The 19,187-nt window shown below is 42.6% G+C and overlaps 5 protein-coding genes and 1 long non-coding RNA gene across 8 annotated transcripts; 3 read left to right on the top strand and 3 right to left on the bottom strand.

Annotated features, from left to right (window-relative positions):
- Positions 1 to 15: 15 nt before the first annotated feature.
- Positions 16 to 4,670, bottom strand: LOC102712789 (14 kDa zinc-binding protein). Of its 2 annotated transcripts, none has more exons than XM_006649947.3 (5): positions 3,142 to 3,507; positions 2,088 to 2,145; positions 1,039 to 1,128; positions 460 to 577; positions 16 to 374 (listed from the first exon to the last, which is right to left on the bottom strand). In XM_006649947.3, exons 1-5 carry the CDS (start codon positions 3,195 to 3,197, stop codon positions 307 to 309), a joined length of 390 nt encoding a protein of 129 aa, XP_006650010.1. In that variant the 5' UTR covers positions 3,198 to 3,507; the 3' UTR covers positions 16 to 306. The 2 variants fall into 2 exon arrangements, with proteins under 2 accessions (XP_006650010.1, XP_015690874.1); XM_015835388.1 differs by lacking the exon at positions 3,142 to 3,507 and adding an exon at positions 4,549 to 4,670 and having other exon boundaries at positions 89 to 374.
- Positions 4,671 to 9,640: 4,970 nt separating this feature from the next.
- LOC102708139 lies at positions 9,641 to 10,048 on the top strand. The gene has a single exon (XM_006651267.2). The coding sequence runs from the start codon at positions 9,641 to 9,643 to the stop codon at positions 10,046 to 10,048; it is 408 nt and encodes a 135-aa protein (XP_006651330.2).
- A 491-nt stretch (positions 10,049 to 10,539) lies between these two features.
- LOC102712513 (tRNA-specific adenosine deaminase TAD2-like) lies at positions 10,540 to 14,286 on the bottom strand. Of its 2 annotated transcripts, none has more exons than XM_015835044.2 (7): positions 14,098 to 14,286; positions 13,968 to 14,005; positions 13,765 to 13,831; positions 13,521 to 13,680; positions 13,339 to 13,435; positions 13,030 to 13,133; positions 10,540 to 10,923 (listed from the first exon to the last, which is right to left on the bottom strand). In XM_015835044.2, exons 1-7 carry the CDS (start codon positions 14,137 to 14,139, stop codon positions 10,868 to 10,870), a joined length of 564 nt encoding a protein of 187 aa, XP_015690530.2. In that variant the 5' UTR covers positions 14,140 to 14,286; the 3' UTR covers positions 10,540 to 10,867. The 2 variants fall into 2 exon arrangements, with proteins under 2 accessions (XP_015690530.2, XP_006650009.2); XM_006649946.3 differs by lacking the exon at positions 10,540 to 10,923 and adding an exon at positions 11,453 to 11,713.
- A 1,891-nt stretch (positions 14,287 to 16,177) lies between these two features.
- On the top strand, positions 16,178 to 17,109 carry LOC102712235 (octanoyltransferase LIP2, mitochondrial). The gene has a single exon (XM_006649945.2). The coding sequence runs from the start codon at positions 16,219 to 16,221 to the stop codon at positions 16,942 to 16,944; it is 726 nt and encodes a 241-aa protein (XP_006650008.1). The 5' UTR covers positions 16,178 to 16,218; the 3' UTR covers positions 16,945 to 17,109.
- A 7-nt stretch (positions 17,110 to 17,116) lies between these two features.
- Positions 17,117 to 18,410, top strand: LOC121053893. The gene is made up of 2 exons (XR_005811393.1): positions 17,117 to 17,220; positions 17,913 to 18,410. It is a non-coding gene; the product is annotated as an uncharacterized LOC121053893 (long non-coding RNA).
- On the bottom strand, positions 17,700 to 19,059 carry LOC102711954 (WRKY DNA-binding transcription factor 70-like). Its single transcript, XM_006649944.3, has 3 exons — positions 18,843 to 19,059; positions 18,620 to 18,724; positions 17,700 to 18,328 (listed from the first exon to the last, which is right to left on the bottom strand). Exons 1-3 carry the CDS (start codon positions 18,893 to 18,895, stop codon positions 17,854 to 17,856), a joined length of 633 nt encoding a protein of 210 aa, XP_006650007.1. The 5' UTR covers positions 18,896 to 19,059; the 3' UTR covers positions 17,700 to 17,853.
- Between the last annotated feature and the right edge of the window lie 128 nt (positions 19,060 to 19,187).

The raw sequence follows: 19,187 nt of genomic DNA, 5'->3' as shown, positions 1-19,187 counted from the left end.
ACATTGGATTCGGGATAGGTTTATCAACTCTATCTGAACATGATCATTCACTGTATGGCTCTTGAAATGCAGCCGAATCATGCAGAAGTGACGCACGCAACCGCAAGTATTCAACAGGGGAAAATGATACAAGTAAGAGACGCAATGTTTCTTGTCCATAAATCACAGCAGGATGGTCCTGTCCTGATAATTTCCACAAACATAGCACAAGTTCAAGGCACCAATTGTTATGCCAGTTACAGGAATTATTCAACAGAGATGCAGTGGACATCCTTGCTATGAGGCTGTTCAACAGACGGGAATTTGTTAGCCTGGTGGCCAGTTCATCTGCCTGCCTCCAAGGAGATGTACATGAATATGGTAAACAGACTGACCTGCAAAAAAGGACATCTGATGGCTTTAAGGGGAATGGTCGAGTAAACATAAGATCTAATACAAAAACTCTGGAATGAGACGTACATCCCTTAGGGCCATCATTGATGACAATACGGAAGCCATCTTCAAGTCCTTCCTGCTTTGCAATAACTTTCGCAACATAGAGGAGGTAACCAAGTATTTCTACATGCCTCTCTTCTGCCTGGGAAGATGGAAAATGTGAAAATTCATTTAGTTTTCAGGATACTCTTTGTTCATGTTTAATCGTCACATTAACATGAGTCCATGACACAGTTACCAAGGTAATCTTTATGTGCTCAGTGTGGGTGCATTCCTAGGTAAGAACACAATAGGTTATTTGCTCCAGCACATGCATGCACTGACTCATGGCACCTCCATTTATGACCCCAAAGACAATTCACAGCAGTAACCACATTGGTTTATGACCAAAACGACCTTGCATATTGTCTCTACATTTGGGTAAGAACTTGGCATATTGGATTACATAGCTAATTGCTACTAGGCCCGCAAGGTGAAAGGATAATTGAGAAATGAGGTGAATTTGAAAACACGGGGGTTAGTGAGTTTGTAAACTATAGATGAGAAAGGTAGACATAAACTGGATTCAGAAATTGTGATAATAAATTAATGCTACACAACTACCTTTGATAGGCCAGATAATCCATCCTTCACTTTGGGAATGATCACAATGTGTGTCGGAGCTTGAGGATTTATGTCTCTGAAAGCCAAGACCTGGAAACAAACTCACAGTTCATGCCCAATCCAAATTCACAGTGCAGATAATTAAGAAATATGAACTAAGTGTTGGATCCAAAACAAAATAGTAATGCACTTCAACACAATAAACAGTAGAATTTGAACAAGCATCCAGTTTACTTGGGAGTCGGAAAGTTGCAATTCAGCACTACATCATCTTAGTACATGATGAAACAGAAATATGTATTCTACATTATTGGCACCTACAAGAATGACTAGGTATTATAGCTACTCTGTACCTAGTGCTCCGTCATGCCGTAGTGAGAATTGACATATTCGCACGAGGCGCATAGTCTCCCAGACATTGGTTTGTGTCAAGGAGGTTGGAGGCGTGACAAAGTCTCCAACCCAAGCATTTGCTGGCATTGGGAATGAGAAGAACTGGTATGTAAAGTAGGAAGGGACGGGCAAACAGATCAATCTGTCTCTTAAGCAGAAGTACTACAAAGTGCATCCTTTATATAGAAGATAACTTGCCTTCATGACCATAGACTTCCAGTTAAAACAATCCTAACAGACCACTAATGCACCGGTTTATGGCTTTCATTGTGCTGCTTCCTTTTAGAATCAATTTGGTAACTAGATTACTACACTTGAAAGTTTTAATGATCTAGCTTTATTTGATATCCTTCAATATCAATATGTTACTCCCACATGCCAGTGGGTACACGCATAGGTACTAAAAAATACGTTTACCATCATCCGCCATATGTTTTTGTTCTTTTTTGGTTTGTATATATCTACTACATGTGAATGTGTTGAGTTATTGCCCTAAAAAGTTCCTTATTCTACTCATAGTTGCGAATGTGACAATGTCATCAACAATTTACTCTAGTACTCCTGATTTCAACATAAAGCACAATAAAGCTATTTTCAATCTAACTGAATATAGAGAAAAAAAACTAAGGGATACCGAAAAGAACACTAAGGAGTACCTTCTCATCCTCGAATACCACAGTGGAAGGTATTTCCTTCTTAATGATCTTGTCAAATCTGCAAATGCAACAAATTTCAGAAATTGATTCACTGCACAAAAAAATTCTGAGCAGAATGTAAAACTTCCCATATCCTAAATCAATAATTTGACATATTCAGCAACTTAATCTTGATTACATGGAAAACCTTACACTTTACTGCCATCATTCATTAGCAAACAACAAGCTCCTTTGACATCAAACCCAGTCAACTATCGATCAATGCTCATGCGAACTCTGATTATTGAGTTCCATAGTGCCGTGCAGATGCATAGTTGCTGTTTGCTGGACATTTAAAATTTAATTGAATGGTATCGGAAATTTCCTATAGAAAATATTGAGTTCCATAGAGCTGTGCCGATGCACAGTGGCTGTTTGCCAGACATTTAAAATTTAATTGAAAGTTATCGGAATTTGCCTATAGCATTCAGGGTTCATCTCATAATATTTGCCCATTAAATTAATGTTTCACGGCAATGATATGACAAGTCAGATACTAGGATCCAACATCCAGGCTCTTCTTGTGGTACTTGGCTACTAGAAAAAAAGGTCAAATAAATTCCTCAAATTACATCTAATGGTTTCATAGGAATCATATATCTGATTTGGGTAAGCAGAGACAGATGCCCATTGGTTAGAATGACAATAAAAGCAGGTCTTAACTGATAAAAACCAACGCAGGCAATGGTACAACTTGGTATACAAGGTAGTGTAATAGTTTATTAACAATCATGCTTGCCCTATTGTACACTTCAATATTCCGATTCATATCTGCACAGGCTCTTGTTTGTGTTGTGCCGCATTCAAGTAATTAGTAAACGACTCTAATTTTAAGTATCCCAAGCTTATTGATCTAAGCAAATTTGATCACCATCTACACGAATTACTCCCAGGCACGCCTAAACTAGTGATACCGCAAATCATGAGGTCAAGAGGCAAAAAAACGAGTACTACACTGCCTACATATCAGGGCGGGTTTTGAGGAAGGAGGCAAGAGAAAAAGAGAGGTGCTCACATGGTGGGGTTGTCGTTGGGCACCGCGGCGAGCGCCGCCTCCTTCTCCGACGCCATGGTGAGGGATCCCGTCGAGCTCCCCCGAGCACCAAGTGGTCGCCGCGGGCTCGGCGAAGGAGGCGACGGCGGAGCGGTGGAGTAGGCGAAGGAGACGACGGCTAGGGTTGAAGGCGATCTAGGCCGTCCTACGGAGGCAGCGGCGACGACGAAGGAGGCGGCACCGGCGAAGAAGGCGGCGCACCCGGCGATGGAAGCGGCGACGGGCTCGGCGAAGGAGGCGGCGGCAGCGCGTGGAAGGTGGCGGCTAGGGTTTGAGATGTTTGGGACGGTGAAAAGATGCGGGGAGACGGCTGGAGGAGAGGGTGGCGATGGTTTCGGGTGATCGGGATGAGGAGGCTGATGTGAGCCATCCGATACGGTATAGATCAGTTCACGCCGTTCGATGCGTCACGCGAGAATGAGGATGAGTAAATCCAATTCATGCACTATAATATAAATAAAGTGAATCATAAAATATCAAATTTCTAAATTGATAGTAATTTCAGACTGATCAAAGAAACAGAAACCGCCATGCATGAAGTTGGTCAAGCAGTCATTTCTATAAAGATGTTGGTTGGTCGTTTGCCTTGACCGTTTTTCTTGCTTGGTCCCATCTAGACGAAGCTTTGGAACTTTGGATGTTACTATCATTAGAATTTTAGGCTGACTAATAATTGGAATTTTTATAGTGTTTAATAATTGAGTTGGACTAATCTCGACAAATGGTAGAAGTTTCTCATGGTACTATCGGGCCTGCAAACGACCATGTAATCAAGCCGGATACTAGGATATGCTTCTGCCTACCAGAGTTCATCTCATAATATTTGCCCATTAAAATAATGTTTCACGGCAATGATATGACAAGTCGGATACTAGGATCCAATATCCAGGCTCTTCTTTTGGTATTTGGCTATTAGAGAAAAGGTCAAATAAATTCGTCAAATTACATTTTATAGTTTCATAGGAATCAATAAATCTGATTTGCGTAAGCAGAGACAGATGACCATTGGTTAGAAAGACAATAAAAGCAGGTCTTAACTGATAAAAACCAAGGCATGCCATGGTACAACTTGGTATACAAGGTGAAATAGTTTATTTAACAATCACTTCAATATTCGGAGTCATATCTGCATAGGCTCTTGTTTGTGTTGTGCCGCATTCAAGTAATTAGTAAATGACACTAATTTTAAGTATCACAACTTATTGATCTGAGCAAATTCGATCACCATCTACACTAATTACACCTAGCCATGCCCAAACTAGTGATACCGTAATCCATGAGATCAAGAGGCAAAAAATGAGTACTACGCTGCCTACAAATCAGGGCGGGTTTTGCTGCAAGAGACGAGAGAAAAAGAGAGATGCTCACATGGTGGGGTTGTCGTTGGGCACCACGACGAGCGCCGCCTCCTTCTCCGACGCCATGGTGAGGGATCACATTGAGCTTCCCCGAGCACCAAGTGGTCACCGCCGGGGGTTTCGTGGATAAAATTATCACTAGCGGGCCGAACCCTCGTTTTCAGCTTCAATTTACCATTCTACCCTTCCATTTTATGTTCGTGACCTTCGTATTTCGGTTAAATTGCATCCTAGGGCATCCACTACGCGATGCTTAGATGGGTGCTTAAGACAAAAAAATTAGTTTTTTTCTTTCAGATTTTAATTGTCCAGCGCTTATATCAGGAAGCTGTTGCTTTCTCTAGCATTGATGCTTGAGCAGTACAACTACTTGCAAGTAATGGAAAACAAGCACGAACACATACTCTATCAAGCGTTGCTTAAACAGTACAACTACTTGCACGTAATGGAAAATAAGCACGAGCACATACTCTATCAAGCGTCCAGCTTGTCCCCTTGCGTTGAAACACTAAGCTCTTTCGCAAGTTGCTTAACATTTTCTCTTTTCTAAACACCTATTTTAGCACTCTGCGTTAAAGATGCCCTAATAAACTCCTAATATCTGACAGCTTGCCACAGTTTACACTTTACGCTAACAATTCAAGCACAGTGTACTGAGAAAATTCATGGACTCTGCAAATGTGCAACCGTGGATGCACCTGGTTAACATCAGATCGAGAACATTTGAGGTTGATTTTATGTTATACTTCCTCCCGTTTGAATTCGTGCTATGTTTTGTACGACAAATTGACAATCTTCAGAATATATATTTGACTTTAATTTTCTGTTATAATAAAAAATTAAATAAATGTTTAGTTTTATTAAAGCACTTAGTGAGACTCATCTATACATATCTGTGATAGTGTTTTTAAATTAAATACTTCAAAAGCTTTCGAACCAAATTACCACTACGATTTTATACTCTGAAGGTGTTTAGCTAAATTGATCAGAAATTACACAAAAATGAATATGTGAGAAAATTTAGAAGTAACCCCAATAGATGGCTATCATATATAATATATACTACTTTAAATGTCCTTAATTATGACGGATGACGGATGGTGGCAGTTAATATGTCACTATATTGTTTTCTATAATTTTTCTATAAATTAGTCCGTACTTTTTCTAATATTATGGAATAATCTAAAATTAGTTTAAATAAATGATATTAGTATAGTTGATAAAAAATCTATGATATTTTATATTATATTTTCATAGCAAAGTATGAGCATTTTGCTAGCAACAGAAAAAGGGAATAATCTTTTGCCAAAACTTATGCGCATAGTGAGAGAAAAGGAATTGAGTGTATAGATAGCCATAAGGCCCGCCCGGCCTAACATGGCTGGGCTCGTGCCTACTCCTGTCGAGCTGGCACGGCCCAATCAACATGTTGTGTCGTGTTGTGCTGACCACGGGCTGCACCTTGCACCTAGGCACGACCCAATAAGCCTTGGGCCGTGTCGGGTTGGCCCGAAGGCACAAATGGCCATCGTGTTTATTCAGTAAAAGAAGCCTACATTTTCTCCCTCATCTCTTTGGGCTGTGTAAATAAGTCTATTTTTTATCCCTCTTGTTTGGGATATGGTTTGTATGGCTAGAATAAGTCTATTTTACACACCTCGTCTTTTGGGCTAAGTCTTATATGACTAAATTAAGTCTATTTTATATCTTTTAATTTTTTCATCCTACTAATTGAATTGGGCCGTGTCGGACCGGCCCAGTGCCAAGGCATCGGCCCAGGCACGGCCCAACCGTCGGACCGAGCCAGCACGAGCCCAATCCTCATTGTGTCGTGCTTGGCCAGGCCAAATGACCGTGCTGCTGACGGGCCATCGGCCCTCGGGCCTTATGGCCATCTATAGTTGAGCGGATGACACGACGAAGCATTTACTTGCTATCGGTTTGGTGGTTCTTTTCCCTCCTTGCTAATACATAATTAATTACATGATAATCCACTGATACATTTTAGGACACCTTCAAACAAACAGAACTATAAACAAAGGAACTTTGGGACCAGAGGTTCAGTGAATCACGGAATGGGAGATGTTTGCAGGGCTGGACGATCTTATAGGTGAGCCGGATTTCTCCATTGAGAAATGATGGCTAATGGCAAGGATGGCCTTTACGACCAAGCATCGGAAATCCTTCGATCCCTTGGTCCTGATGATGTGCTGGTTGGAGTGGAAGGAGCGAAATGCCAGAGTTATTCAAGCAATGTTAGTTTAACTTCAATTTTCTTTCGCTTTTCTCTGGTTTTCTCCGGCCGTTTCGTCGGACTCAGCAGCCTCTTGCTAAGCTGTATCCTGTTTTTCTTTTCTCGAAATATTTTAATGAAATCGGCTGGCCTGTCTTTGGCCAACCCACCAAAAAGTGAATCACAGAGTTTCTAAATTGGTAGTGCTTTCAGATTGATCAAAGAAACGAAAACCGTCATGTATGAAGTTGGTCAAGCAGCTATTTCTATGCAGAGGTACGTTGGTCGTTGCCTTGATTATTTTTCTTGATTGGTCACATCTAGAGAAAGCTTTGGAACTTTGGATGCTACTGTCATTAGAATTTTAGACAGACTAATAATTAAAATTTTTATAGTGTTTAATAATTGAGTTGGACTAACCTCGACATATGGTAGAAGTTTCTAATGGTACTACCTAGTTGTTACACCAAAATTTGGTAAATTTCCTTATTGGATTCGGATAAGGAAAAGTGCAATCGCCGATAGAGATTTTATCCGGAAGAGATCGAATTCAAGAAGAAATCGTGAAGACCAAGGTTTGACGGTGTAAATTTATCTTTTAATTAGAGTTAGTTAGGATTTTTATTTTATCTCTAAGGTTGTTAGAGTCCAATCGGGACTTGTCTGTTAGGGAGAGCCTCTAAATAGAAGTTTGTTATTTCTTTTTATCTATTAGGAGTTGTATGTCGTATCTAACACGGACTAGCCTCTACCTGAGGGTATAAATATGTCTGCCCGAAATCATTGTAAATCATCTATACATCAATTAGATCAATTACCTTCGGCGCATCGCCACCCTCCTAACCGAGGTTTCAACTCGGCGGAACTTGCACCTGACACACCTGACACAGGACTGCATCGCTTCGATCTCCGGCGGAGGGGTAAGTCCATCGTTCCGTCGGGTCATGGTAATCGCATCTGCTAGATTAGGACTGTCTCGGTTCGGTCCGATCTTCTGATTTTGTTGTGCGATTGCTAGTTATTGTATCAGTTTCAACTTGAGTTACTTCTGTATCCTGAGCTGATCTGGTCGACCACTTTGGACGATCTACGTGGGTTTGATATTTGCTGCTTGACATATTCAATCTAGTACTGTCTTGGTTAGGTCCGATCTAGTAAATTACGTTTGTCAGATGGTTTATATCAGATCAATGTATTTTATTCATTATTTTATCGGAGTACCAGCCGATAAGTTACCAGTCATCGGCTCATTGGCTTGATAGCAATCTAGATCTGTTTAGTATCTATCCTGACATTACTAGGTTTAATCTTAAATTGTCTTGGTTGTGTCCGATCTTCTGTGATTATTCTTAGCAATTTGGGCTAGATATTTTATAGATCTTGATTGTTTGTCCGCCGTCTATAGCCGATGATTTTTACCGATTTACATATTTATCATACATCAAGTCGATTGCTTTACTGTATTATTTCTATATCAATCGGCGTGATCTAGTTAGATCAGTAATTATTTATGTTGCATCGGCTTGTGAGAATCATACGCAAATTGGGTTTAGCCGATCGTAACATATGATTCATTGTTTATTTCAAGTAATTCGTTGGTTTATTTATTAGCCTTATCGATCTTTATGTTTCCTATAATCATATCGTGCTCGGTTGCATACTGTTTTAGTTAAGTCTAATCTCTGTATGTCTAGTTCGACCTGGTTATAGGGGCTTGTCCGATCGACTAAGATTAATAAGTGACTTGGCGGGTTATGTTGGTCTAATATTTATTTCAAGTTTATTTCGATCAAGTTTCTAGCCGATCCAAGTTTTTTACGGCCGATCGTTTATCCTATCGGCTCGATAGCCGATCGGCTTGTTTTACCGTTCATCTTGTCGGTTGCAGGATCAAACTGACTGGCACACCCGCGCATCATTTTAAGAATTTAGGTCCTGCACTGGAATGATCTAAGATTGATTTACAGGTCTTTCGTGTGTGACACGTCAGATCATATTTTTGACAACAACACTAGGCTGTTAACGGCCATGTAATTAAGTCATTAATATATTTCAATTCAACTTATCTTTCTTAGGCTGTGTTCGCCGCCAACGTTAACTTAACCTCCTCGTATTCTGCGCGCACGCGCAAAAGTATTTATAAGAAAGTTGTTTTAAAAATCATAATATATTTTATATTTTTAATAATTAAAAATTAATTAATTATGTCCTAATTATTACTACGTTTTTCGCGCCGGGTAAGTTAACTTATCAAACCGCTACCGCATGCGGCCTTAGCCACCTCCATGTTAAAGTGACAAAAGCATTAGTGCAGAGCCATGCCAAGTATACAACAGTTCCACTGCCATTTTTTTTCAACTTATGTTATAACCTAAAATTTAAATTTTTAATCTTAAATTTAGAGTTGTTTTGTGTTTTTTCACCAAAGTTTATTTTCAGCTTTTAGATCGTTCAAAATATCTATATAAAAGATTTATTTATAAATTATCTTCGTTTATAGATATGTTATTTGAGTTTTTTCGATTAAAAAACAAATATAATCACCCCTTAGACACCATGGACAAAGTCAAGTCTAAGAAATTGGAGTAATTAAGACCTTTTGAGCCCAGCTAAGCAAGCTATCGTGCTGTTACCTAGAAGGTCCGAAGAAGTGGCACGGTAGAATGTGAAATGGCATCCAAATTCCTTCACTTCTGCTGAGTCAGCGACCGTGGCCGACGTGCCATACGCTCGTGCCGTTTTCCGCGCGCCTACAAAAAGCGACATGTCGTGCCGCTTCCCCACAACTTTTGAGCGGATCACAGAACGTAACGGCACGCGCGCAGCTAGCTAGGGGCCAAGCCGGTCTCCGCCTTGCTCTGCAGCAGCGATGAGCGGCGGCAGCCCGGTGATGACGGAGAGCGAGCGACGGGCGTACCGGTACGGGCAAGCGGCGTCGCCGAAGCAGCGGGCGCTCGGGCAGCTGGGCTGCATCAGGAAGACGTGGTCCAACGACTCGCTCTCCAGCTACGGAGGAGGCGGCGGCGGGAGGGCCGGCGGCGGCGCCCAGGCGTGCGTGTGCGCGCCCACCACGCACCCGGGCTCCTTCCGGTGCAAGCACCACCGCCACGCCTCCAACCTCGGCGCTGCCGCGCCGGCCGGCCAGGTGGCCGACGCCGACGCCAAGCGCCAGGAGGCCCAGCAACAGGAAGTCTCCTCCGCGGAGCAGGAGAAGGCGACGTGGGGGCGGGCGACCACTGTTTTAAGTCGAAAACTTGGCAGGAGAAGAGAAAGGTGATCGCGCGCTCTTCGGCGGCTTGTCGAGCCGTGGGGGGTGCATCCTCGATAAAAAAAAATGGACATGCGAGATGAGGATGCAAGTGTGTACATAGGAAGTGGAAATTAAGACAGCAAAATTGCAGGATGGACATGCGCAATATCAATGGTAAGTCTCAAGAACAAATGTTAGGGAAAATACACCGGTAAAGTGTAAACTAGAAAGATCACGCGGCAATTACGGATGAATCAGTTTTTTTAATAATTATAATCATAAATATGTATTGTTATAATTATTTTAAATGAGGAAATAGTGCCGTCTTGTCACACTCAAATGAGTTTTTGCCAGTCTAGTTTCTTCATAAATTTTTTTTATCATATATAGATGTAGATAAAATAAAATTATGCATCTTAGTAAAATTTCTAATTTCTATATAGTTCAATTGTGTTGATCCAGATTGAATTTGTTGTTCTTACTACTGTAGTTTGCGATCCTCTATAAATGGAGCCGGCTGCTTGCTGGTTCCTGCTATCACCTAGAAGAATAAAAGGTTATAAGCAGAGAAGCACTCTCCTGTCTGCTTGTCCTGAAAGTTTTTGCAGCGCTTGATGCAGTGTGCGCTTAGACCAATCATCACACATGCTGTGATTTTGCTTTTGAGTTGATCTTATGCAAGAAAACTGCTGAGTTATCTCATTGTATGTTGACAACAAATGACAATTGTTCAAAGGACTCATCAAATCGGTGAACCAAAAGGCATCTTGAAGCATTAGGGTGCAAGAAAAAAAAGTTATTTGGAAGAGCAAATCTCCCTCCCTCCCTCTCAAACAGCAAATAAATTCAATGGCTCAAACTGGTAACTTCTGCAGACCAAGCCCTCCTTGTTTGGTGACACCCTGATCAATTTTGCAAGGAACCAATTCAGAGATGTTAATAGATCTCCAAACAGCCATTCAACAAAAAACAAACAAATGAAATACAATAGAGCACACAGAAAGTGCTTTGCTGAAAAATTAATTTGAAGCACCATACTACAAGCAGAAAAAAAGGAACTGTTTGCATTTGTTCAGTTGACATGAAAGGCATGACTGCACTGAGCTGAGAAGACAAAAAAAAGGTCAGCAAGAATGATTGTAATCAATAACAATCCATTCCGAAAAGAGTTTTTTTACCATTCTTGAAAAAATATCTCAAGATACCACACTTTTTAGTATAAAAGGTGTGATACCTTGAGACACCAAAAATTTATACTAAAATTCTTCGTACCTTGAGATACTTTTCAAGGATAATAAAAAAACCCTTTCGGAAAACATAGATCGATCAACAAAATGGCAGGGCGATATTTTCTAGAGGAAAAAAAACAAAGTGACATTGACAGTACATGCATGTACTCCATTTCACAAACGAATGTTGTTTTCAAGGCTGTTAAGACCTGCAACAATTGCATAAAGCTGGATTTTTCCCAAATATAATAGCAATAATATGTTGTGGCAGCTGTTTTCTCAATACATAAGACGCTGTATGGTACAACAATGCTTAACTCTAAATCATTTGATGAAACCTTAAATTAGGATCGCCATCCAGTTTCTAGATCTGTTTCCTCATATCTTCCGCACCATGCTTGCAGAGTAACTAAACAAACCAGTCATTGGGGAGCTATACGGACAGGTCTGTGAGGCTTTGGAGCTGAAATGTGTGCAAGGGAGAAAATGTCAAATTTCTTCACAATGCGGAGGATTAAATGAAATGATTGGAGCAATGTTCCATCGCTAATCCCACCATATCGATGCAAAAAGATCAGTAAATGATTCTTAATCTCACACTATAACTTGTGGTAATGTTGGTATGGCGTTAAAATGAGCTCATATTGATTGCACAAGTATTCCAAGCAAAAGCCTTAAGAAACCAACTGCACAAAATCAACACTTGAAAATGCAGCGTGAAGAGTTTTTTTTTTCTCCGGTCCTTAGGAGATAGAGTTATTTTAAGTGTTAATCGGGAGGGAGGAGGTATTATGCCTCTTGATTCTCCAATGTCTACAGTCTACAGATAGATGTACCTCTAAATAGAACCTAAACGAGAATTTCTATGCAGAGTAATAATTCTTACAAGTAAAAGGGTCTTTATCGGCGGCTGCTCTCAGGGAATTCTTACAAGCGTGGGATTTGGTGTCTTCGGTGCGGTTGGTTCCACAGCAACGGGATTCAACGATCTGGAAATTGTCCAAAGATGGGGTCTTCTCAGTACATGATGCGTATGATTTCCTTTTTTCAGGGAACATGACTGCCCTGGGGGGAGTTTGATCTGGAAAACTAGAGCCCCAATGAAGGTGAAAATTTTCATGTGGTTGCTGCTCAAGGGTAAATATTTGACGGCAGATAACCTGGTCAAAAGGGGGTGGGGGAGCCAGCCCAGCTGCTCTCTCTGTCACACAACCAGTGAAACTTGTGAGCATTTGGCAGGGCAATGCAGTTTCGCCAATAGAGCCTGGCGACTGGTAAGAGGATGGATGGGCCTCAGCTTACAGCTACCAGGAGAGGCTAATAAGACACTGCTTGAATGGTGGACTTGTACCAGAAAGTCTTGCCGGAAACGCTACAGGAAAAATTGGGACTCTGCTGTGTTCTTGATCTGTTGGCTTCTCTGGAAAGAGAGAAATGCGAGAGTGTTCAACCAAAAAAGCAGAACAGTGACGCAGTGGTTCGTTGACTTCAAGGAGGAATTTCTAATTTGGAGGGCTGCGGATTTCTTCAAGGAACCAACGGGGATCGGCTGATTCGCTGATCATTTCAGTTTTCTAGTTTAGTTTCTGTCTTTTGGCCTTTTGGCTGTACCTCTACAGCTTGCTGGCGTTTTTCTGGCCGTTTGGCTATATCGCTCTTGTACCTGTTTATTCCTATCTTAATGAATTGGGTGACCATTCCTGGGTCTTCCTGGCTTTTTTTTTTTTGAGTAATAATTCTAGACATTGGAGAAGAACAAATACAGGGAAAAGAACGGACCATTTGGGTTCCCTTGCTCATAAAAACTTCTGAAAAGAGCCACTGCCTCCTCCGCCATGATCCCACCAGTACATTTGTAACCTTTTGGTCCGGGAATTTCCTTCCTAACAAGATGCACAAATTTTTAAGGTGCGGAATTAACAAGTACCAGAAACAATTAACAGAGTTCAGAATTAACGATGTTAAGAACTCAATAAATATGTTGTCACTGAATTGAAATGCTAGGAGAATGGGCAACTAAGGAAGTACTAAAAATGTCATCGTCATGAGTAAAATAGCTTTCCGCTGCTTGTTGCATTGCTCCCTCACCCTGAAAATTCAGTAGAAGAACTCTGGTGCAGAGACATGATCGATCCACATCCACCAAATTTATCGTTAGCACAACCAAAGTACACTTCCCTTATTCCTATCAAAAGAAAGAACATGTTAAAAAAACATAAACCCATATGATCTAACACATTTAAACACAAGAAAGAAAAAACATTTCAGACCAAGTATCGACAACGCCATTGCGCACATTATGCAAGGCTCACATGTGACATAAAGGTCGCATCTTGCAAACTTCTCTGCGACATGTGGCTGATCAAGTCCCATGCCCTGCCACTCCCTAAGAAGGACATCAATTGCTTCCATCTCAGCATGCCTTGTAGCCTTAGGATTGGTAGACACAATCAAATTACAGCTTTAATCTACGAGCAAAAATTTTCCCAAGCGAAGATGTAAGAACATGCATACATTCCGGGTGGCGTTCGTCTTGTTGCTACCGGAAGAAATCACCTTCCCATCCTCCACAATCACACATCTACCAAAACAGATAACAAAAAAAAATAAGTATAGACCTAGCAATTGGTAAGCAAAGTAAGAACTAAAGATGAACAAGCACAGTATAAGAACTAAGGATGAACACTCGTATGGGATAAGGCGAATCAGAGGCATACCCTACAGGGACCTCAAGGTTGTCCAACGCAAACTGGGCCTGCAAAAAACGAATCAGAATTCATCGCCGTAAACACCGTAGCAGCGTAGAGCGTGCTGTTCCCAGTAACGCAAGCTGGATTGCAGCCATACCTGCTCGAGCGCAAGCTCCATAAACGCCGCCGCCGCCGCCATCGTCCGGCCTGGTAAGGGAGGACTTCCCAAGTGCGAAACCGATGGGTGCAGGGCGGGGGCGACGCTGGGGCGCGGCGAGCGGTGGCGGGTTCAGGCGAGTGGCGGCGCGCCCGAACCGCTCGGTCGTGGAAGGTACAGTTTCGGGAGTCTTTTACCCCTATTCCATTAAAAAGATGACGCTTACATAACTGCCACTATAAAATTCGTAGGTATATGCATGTCACCGACCTAACTTTCTTTTTATTCCATCCACTTCTGTTAGAAAATACTTCCTCTGTTCATAAAAAAACCAACTTTTCGGTTTTTATGTCGAGCGTTTGACCATCCGTCTTATTTAAAAAAAATTAAAAAATTTTAAAAATTAGTTACACATACAATACTATTCATGCTTTATCATCTAATAAAAATAAAATTATTAATCATAATTTTTTTTAATAAGACGAAGAGTCAAACATTATATCTATAAATTAAAAAGTACATTATATCTATAAATTAAAATGTTGATTTGTTTTGAGACAGAAGGAGTAACCTCCTACATGTGGGACCTACCTAGAAAAATTACCGCACTACCCAGCCACTCCTCCCTCCTCCTCCTCCTCCTGTAGTGCTCCCTCCCGTGTGCCTCTTCCCGTGGAACCCTAGCCGCCGCCGCCACTAGGTGCCGCCAAAGGAGGATGAGGCCGGCGGTGCGGAGGACAGGGTCTCCGGCCACGAGTCTGACCGGTCGTGCAAGGAGTCCAAATCGTCAGATCTAAAGCGGACGAAGAACAAGTCCATCACCATCAACGACGACCCAGCGGCGCGGGAGGAGGCCACGACGGTGAGGTAGCCGTGAAAGAGGATTCATCCGGCGAGTCGGTGGCGGGGTCGAAGGAGGCAGAGGTAGAGAAGGAGAGCAGCGACGTGCAGAGTTTGCCCCATCGTCTCACTGGCCGACCTTGGCCCCTGTTATTTTTGGGTCATATCTAGTATTCAGAGTTTGCCTCGATTTGGGCCCAAAATGGGAATGGGCGCTAGGGTTATGAACTTATAATCATGGAATCGACTCGATCATCAGATTATAAGTTCATTCCATACCGGACCAGACCGTGCACATTCTTATTATGAGAAGGGGTCATTCGAGCCTATGGAAATAGGATACTCCGCCCGCCCGTCTTGTGGCCGGCAGCGGAAAGGCAGCGACGGCGGCGGTGGGGAAGAGGCGGAGGCGGCGTCGCCGTCTGCGTCCGTGCCCCTCCCCGTCATGGAGGCCAAGCTGCTTGTTGCCTTCCTCGAGTCGGTCCGGACCAGCAAGGCGGGCGCCGTGTTTGAGCGGCGGCTCGATAGCCAGGTAAGGGTGTGTTTGGTTGGTGGGATATCTCTGGATAGGAGATGACCACCCAGGTTTTTGATGCGTTTGGTTCGTGGATGAATCTGGATATGGTGGCCCAGACAAGGAATATTCTACGAAGATGCTGGATGGGTGTATCCGGTCAAATTGGCCGGATGAGCTCATCCACCCTCACTAACTGTGATCATTAGTGATAATTAACTTATTTTGTCATTAATTAGCAATTACCAAGTTTAAATTAGTGTTAATTAACGATGATAGATATATTTTATTGATAATTTATATTAATTACGATAAGATCTATGATGATTAGTTTATATTATTATTTATTAGTAATTCAATATGTCCATCTCATCTATCCTCATCCATCCAACCAAACAAAAAATTAGATCATCTCATCCATCTAACCAAACATAAAACCTGATCACCATATCGCTAAAAATATGAATCACCATATCTCATCCCATCTTAACCACCAACCAAACACAACCTAAGTAAAAAAATAATCTTATGTTATTTATTTACTAAAAAGGATAAAACATTTTACATCTTCATTTAACATCGATAAGTATGGATCCATCCAAAATAACATAGAGGTAAAAGAAAGTTAAGGCAATAACATACAAGTGTCTACGGACCTTTCAGTGTCGGTTAGGTATCTCTTCTCTCTTCAGGCCGTGGGCCGAGACTGGCGGCCCATTTACCGCACGAGGTCGCCGTCTCCTCCTCTCCTCCCGCCGGCGGCGGAGATGAGCGGTGGCGCGAGGAGGGTGCTCGAGGCGTGGAAGCTCGGAGTGGTCAAGTACGGCGACGCCCTCAGGCTACAGGAGAAGCTCGTCGCCGAAAGGAGGGCCGGCCGGGTATCCGACCTCGTGCTGTCGCTGCAGCACCCGCCCACCTACACCCTCGGCAAGCGGCGCACCGACCACAACCTGCTCCTGCCGGAGGCCGAGCTGAGAGCACTCGGCGCCGACGTCCACCGCACGGAGCGGGGCGGCGACGTCACCTTCCACGGCCCGCGGCAGGCCGTGCTCTACCCCATCCTCTCTCTTCGGGCCGTCGGGCTCGGTGCGCGGAGGTACGTGGAGGGCCTCGAGTCCGCCATGATCGAGGTGGCGGCGCTGTACGGCGTCCAGGCGCGGCCGGGGGCCGCCGGCGAGACTGGCGTGTGGGTCGGGGACAGGAAGATTGGTGCCATCGGGGTCAGGATTTCGTCAGGGTTTACTTGCCATGGGCTGGCCTTCAACATCGATCCTGATTTGGGTTACTTCAAGAACATTGTGCCCTGCGGCATCGCCGACAAGGAGGTCACCTCTCTGCGGCGAGAGGCGGCATTGGAGCTCCCTCCCGATGAGGTGATCCATGATCAGCTCGTGCAGAGCTTAGCAAGAACATTCTGTTTCAGCGATGTAGAAGTCAAGGATGAGACCGAGTGCGCCGACATGGTCTGCTTAGCTGCAGCCACACAATCGTGATTTGTGTTTTATCATGTATACTTTAGAGCACTTCAGAACGTCTTGCCATCGAGTTTGGAAATAACATTAGAAAATTTTGGTCTGATTTTGTTCATTGCAAATGAAGGTGACCTCCAATTTGGAGCATAAATGAAGAATAAATGATGCTGCAAGCTTTGTCTTTCATTTGATACCTTGCCCTGCTTTTGGTCTGTTTTCGTCAGATCGAGGACATTTGGACAGGCCTTATTTGCTCTGGAATGCTTGAAGGTCAAACAAAGAAAAAGAACCAAGAACGTAAGTCATGTATGTTACACCCATTACCTTGTTCGACTTCTTTGCTACACTGTCCCTTGAAATTTAGAGAAATGATAGTTTTCTCTGGCATGTTGAAGGCAGCTTTTATTTTATTACTTCATGTTGCATGTTAGTGAATGGAGCGGAGCGTAAATGGTCTTATGCATTTTACTGGAACAAATTGGGCACTATAGTGAGATTAAAGTCCAAGTTACTCTGGAAAAAAGGGACAATGCATTGAATATGGTTTTCTAACAAGCTAGCCAGATTGTATCTTCATACCATAAAGATCTCCACAAGCTTATTTGTATGTTGTGTCCATGCTACAGAAGTGCAGATACCAATATGATTGTTTGAGATCTCTGTCCAATGTTGCATCCTTTTTATCATCCTAGAGGGTTATCTCTGTTATTGCTTCTGAAGGTACAACATGATATTGTCTCAAAAGAGGTAATGAGAGAATTCACAGAAATGGATTCTGGAATGTAAATTAGCACTGGTATTTCAATTGAACTAAGAAAATCATGGTGACATGCATGGAGAACCTCTCATACTCTTTGAGGGTGTAGAGGAAAAAACATTTGTATCATATTAGCTGTTTGAAGTAAAATAAACTGTCTTCCATTAATTCATTTACAAAAAATGGAAGAATCTGATAGAACCAAATCTGCCTGCATCTACTGTCTCTTCAGGAATTGTACCAGCTGAAAATCCATCCTGACATTCAGTGCTGCAAGATTGGAGCTCAGTGCAGGCCGGCTTTTGTTCTACAACACCAACTCCCCAAGAATAGGCTTCTGAATGCCGTGGAAGAGGCTGATTCTTGTTCTCTGAAGTTGTGCTGCGCCGTGCTGCACTTGAAGAAGGTGAGCTGGCATTGGTAATTGGTTCTTGTGCCCCAGATGATTCAAAGCAGATGGAGACTGCCTTGCCAGATGCGGTCTGCAACTGGAACTCCGAGGGGCTAAGAGGAAGAAAGGCACTATTACATGTATGCTCATTGTAGTAGGTGACTGAGTACAATGGTGGATCACTATAGTCTTTCTGCTGAATCTGCTTCGTCGCCGGGCAATTCATGTTATCTTTATAGGTGCATCTGTAGTAGTACCTGCAATGAGACAGGCAAGACAATGGTTTGAGCGAAATGAACATGAAAAGATTCAGTTTTCTGCAATAAACTTGTTGTAATACATCTCTTTGTGGTCGATTTGGATAGGTATAATAAGAAGAGCATCGAAGGATCAACACACAAAGGTGTCCAACTGACAGAAATTCTTATTATTTGCAGGTGAAGACAAGGTTGACAAGAATGAACAGATGCCCACTCTTTCCAGAAGACACAGATGAAGATACCAGAAATGAGGAAATCAGCTACAAAGATATCATCTTTCATCCAAACCTGGGAAAATTGCAGTTGTTTATCTTCTTCTCGCCGTACTTCCTCCACTGGTGGCCGTCGTTGTGCGGCGCAAAGGTATCCACCTTCCTCATTCGCTTCTCTTTCCTGCATTTTTTTTCAGAAACGTATCAATTTCCACACCAATTGAACCCTCCCTGCACTATCATCACCACTCTATTATAAAGATCAAAAAAACCAAAGACCAGCAATAGTTTTTAGCTACCTTGAGCCATGGCCTAGATGGTGTGATTGATGCGGACTTGGTACAGGAGACATTGTTTCCAGAGAGAAAGAGAGAGACCCACAGAGAGATGCTTAGGGTGAGCCTGAAACTGAAGGCCGAAGAGCCTTAATTCAGAAGCGTACCAACCTAGGGCACCCCTTTTTAGCTTAAAACATCAAGAGCTCTATAATTGAGGCCCTTATCACCATATAAAAACCCTCTAAGCTGAAGACCAAAAACGATGCAAAGATTATCTTCTCCTTGCCCCCGTATCGCTGTCACGTGCTCCCGCGCACCGACGGGGCGACTTGAGAAATTTCTATGCAGCTTCTTCAAAGGCCCAGG

Source organism: Oryza brachyantha, chromosome 3, assembly GCF_000231095.2.
Source record: "Oryza brachyantha chromosome 3, ObraRS2, whole genome shotgun sequence".
Taxonomy (NCBI): Eukaryota; Viridiplantae; Streptophyta; class Magnoliopsida; order Poales; family Poaceae; genus Oryza; species Oryza brachyantha.
This window is presented reverse-complemented; position numbering and strand designations above follow the sequence as displayed.

Coding starts and splice junctions, on each gene's coding strand:
- LOC102712789 (XM_015835388.1), bottom strand. CDS start 4,604: ATGGCGTCGGAGAAGGAGGCGGCGCTCGTCGTGGTGCCCAACGACAAC. Junction 1,129..2,087: donor TGGTATTCGAGGATGAGAAG/GTACTCCTTAGT, acceptor GTTTGTTTCCAG/GTCTTGGCTTTCAGAGACAT. Junction 375..459: donor CAATGATGGCCCTAAGGGAT/GTACGTCTCATT, acceptor CCTTTTTTGCAG/GTCAGTCTGTTTACCATATT.
- LOC102708139 (XM_006651267.2), top strand. CDS start 9,641: ATGAGCGGCGGCAGCCCGGTGATGACGGAGAGCGAGCGACGGGCGTAC.
- LOC102712513 (XM_015835044.2), bottom strand. CDS start 14,139: ATGGCGGCGGCGGCGGCGTTTATGGAGCTTGCGCTCGAGCAG. Junction 14,006..14,097: donor TGGAGCTTGCGCTCGAGCAG/GTATGGCTGCAA, acceptor CGTTTTTTGCAG/GCCCAGTTTGCGTTGGACAA. Junction 13,681..13,764: donor AGACGAACGCCACCCGGAAT/GTATGCATGTTC, acceptor ACCAATCCTAAG/GCTACAAGGCATGCTGAGAT.
- LOC102712235 (XM_006649945.2), top strand. CDS start 16,219: ATGAGCGGTGGCGCGAGGAGGGTGCTCGAGGCGTGGAAGCTCGGAGTG.
- LOC102711954 (XM_006649944.3), bottom strand. CDS start 18,895: ATGTCTCCTGTACCAAGTCCGCATCAATCACACCATCTAGGCCATGGC. Junction 18,725..18,842: donor CATCTAGGCCATGGCTCAAG/GTAGCTAAAAAC, acceptor AAAAAAATGCAG/GAAAGAGAAGCGAATGAGGA. Junction 18,329..18,619: donor AACAACTGCAATTTTCCCAG/GTTTGGATGAAA, acceptor GTCTCATTGCAG/GTACTACTACAGATGCACCT.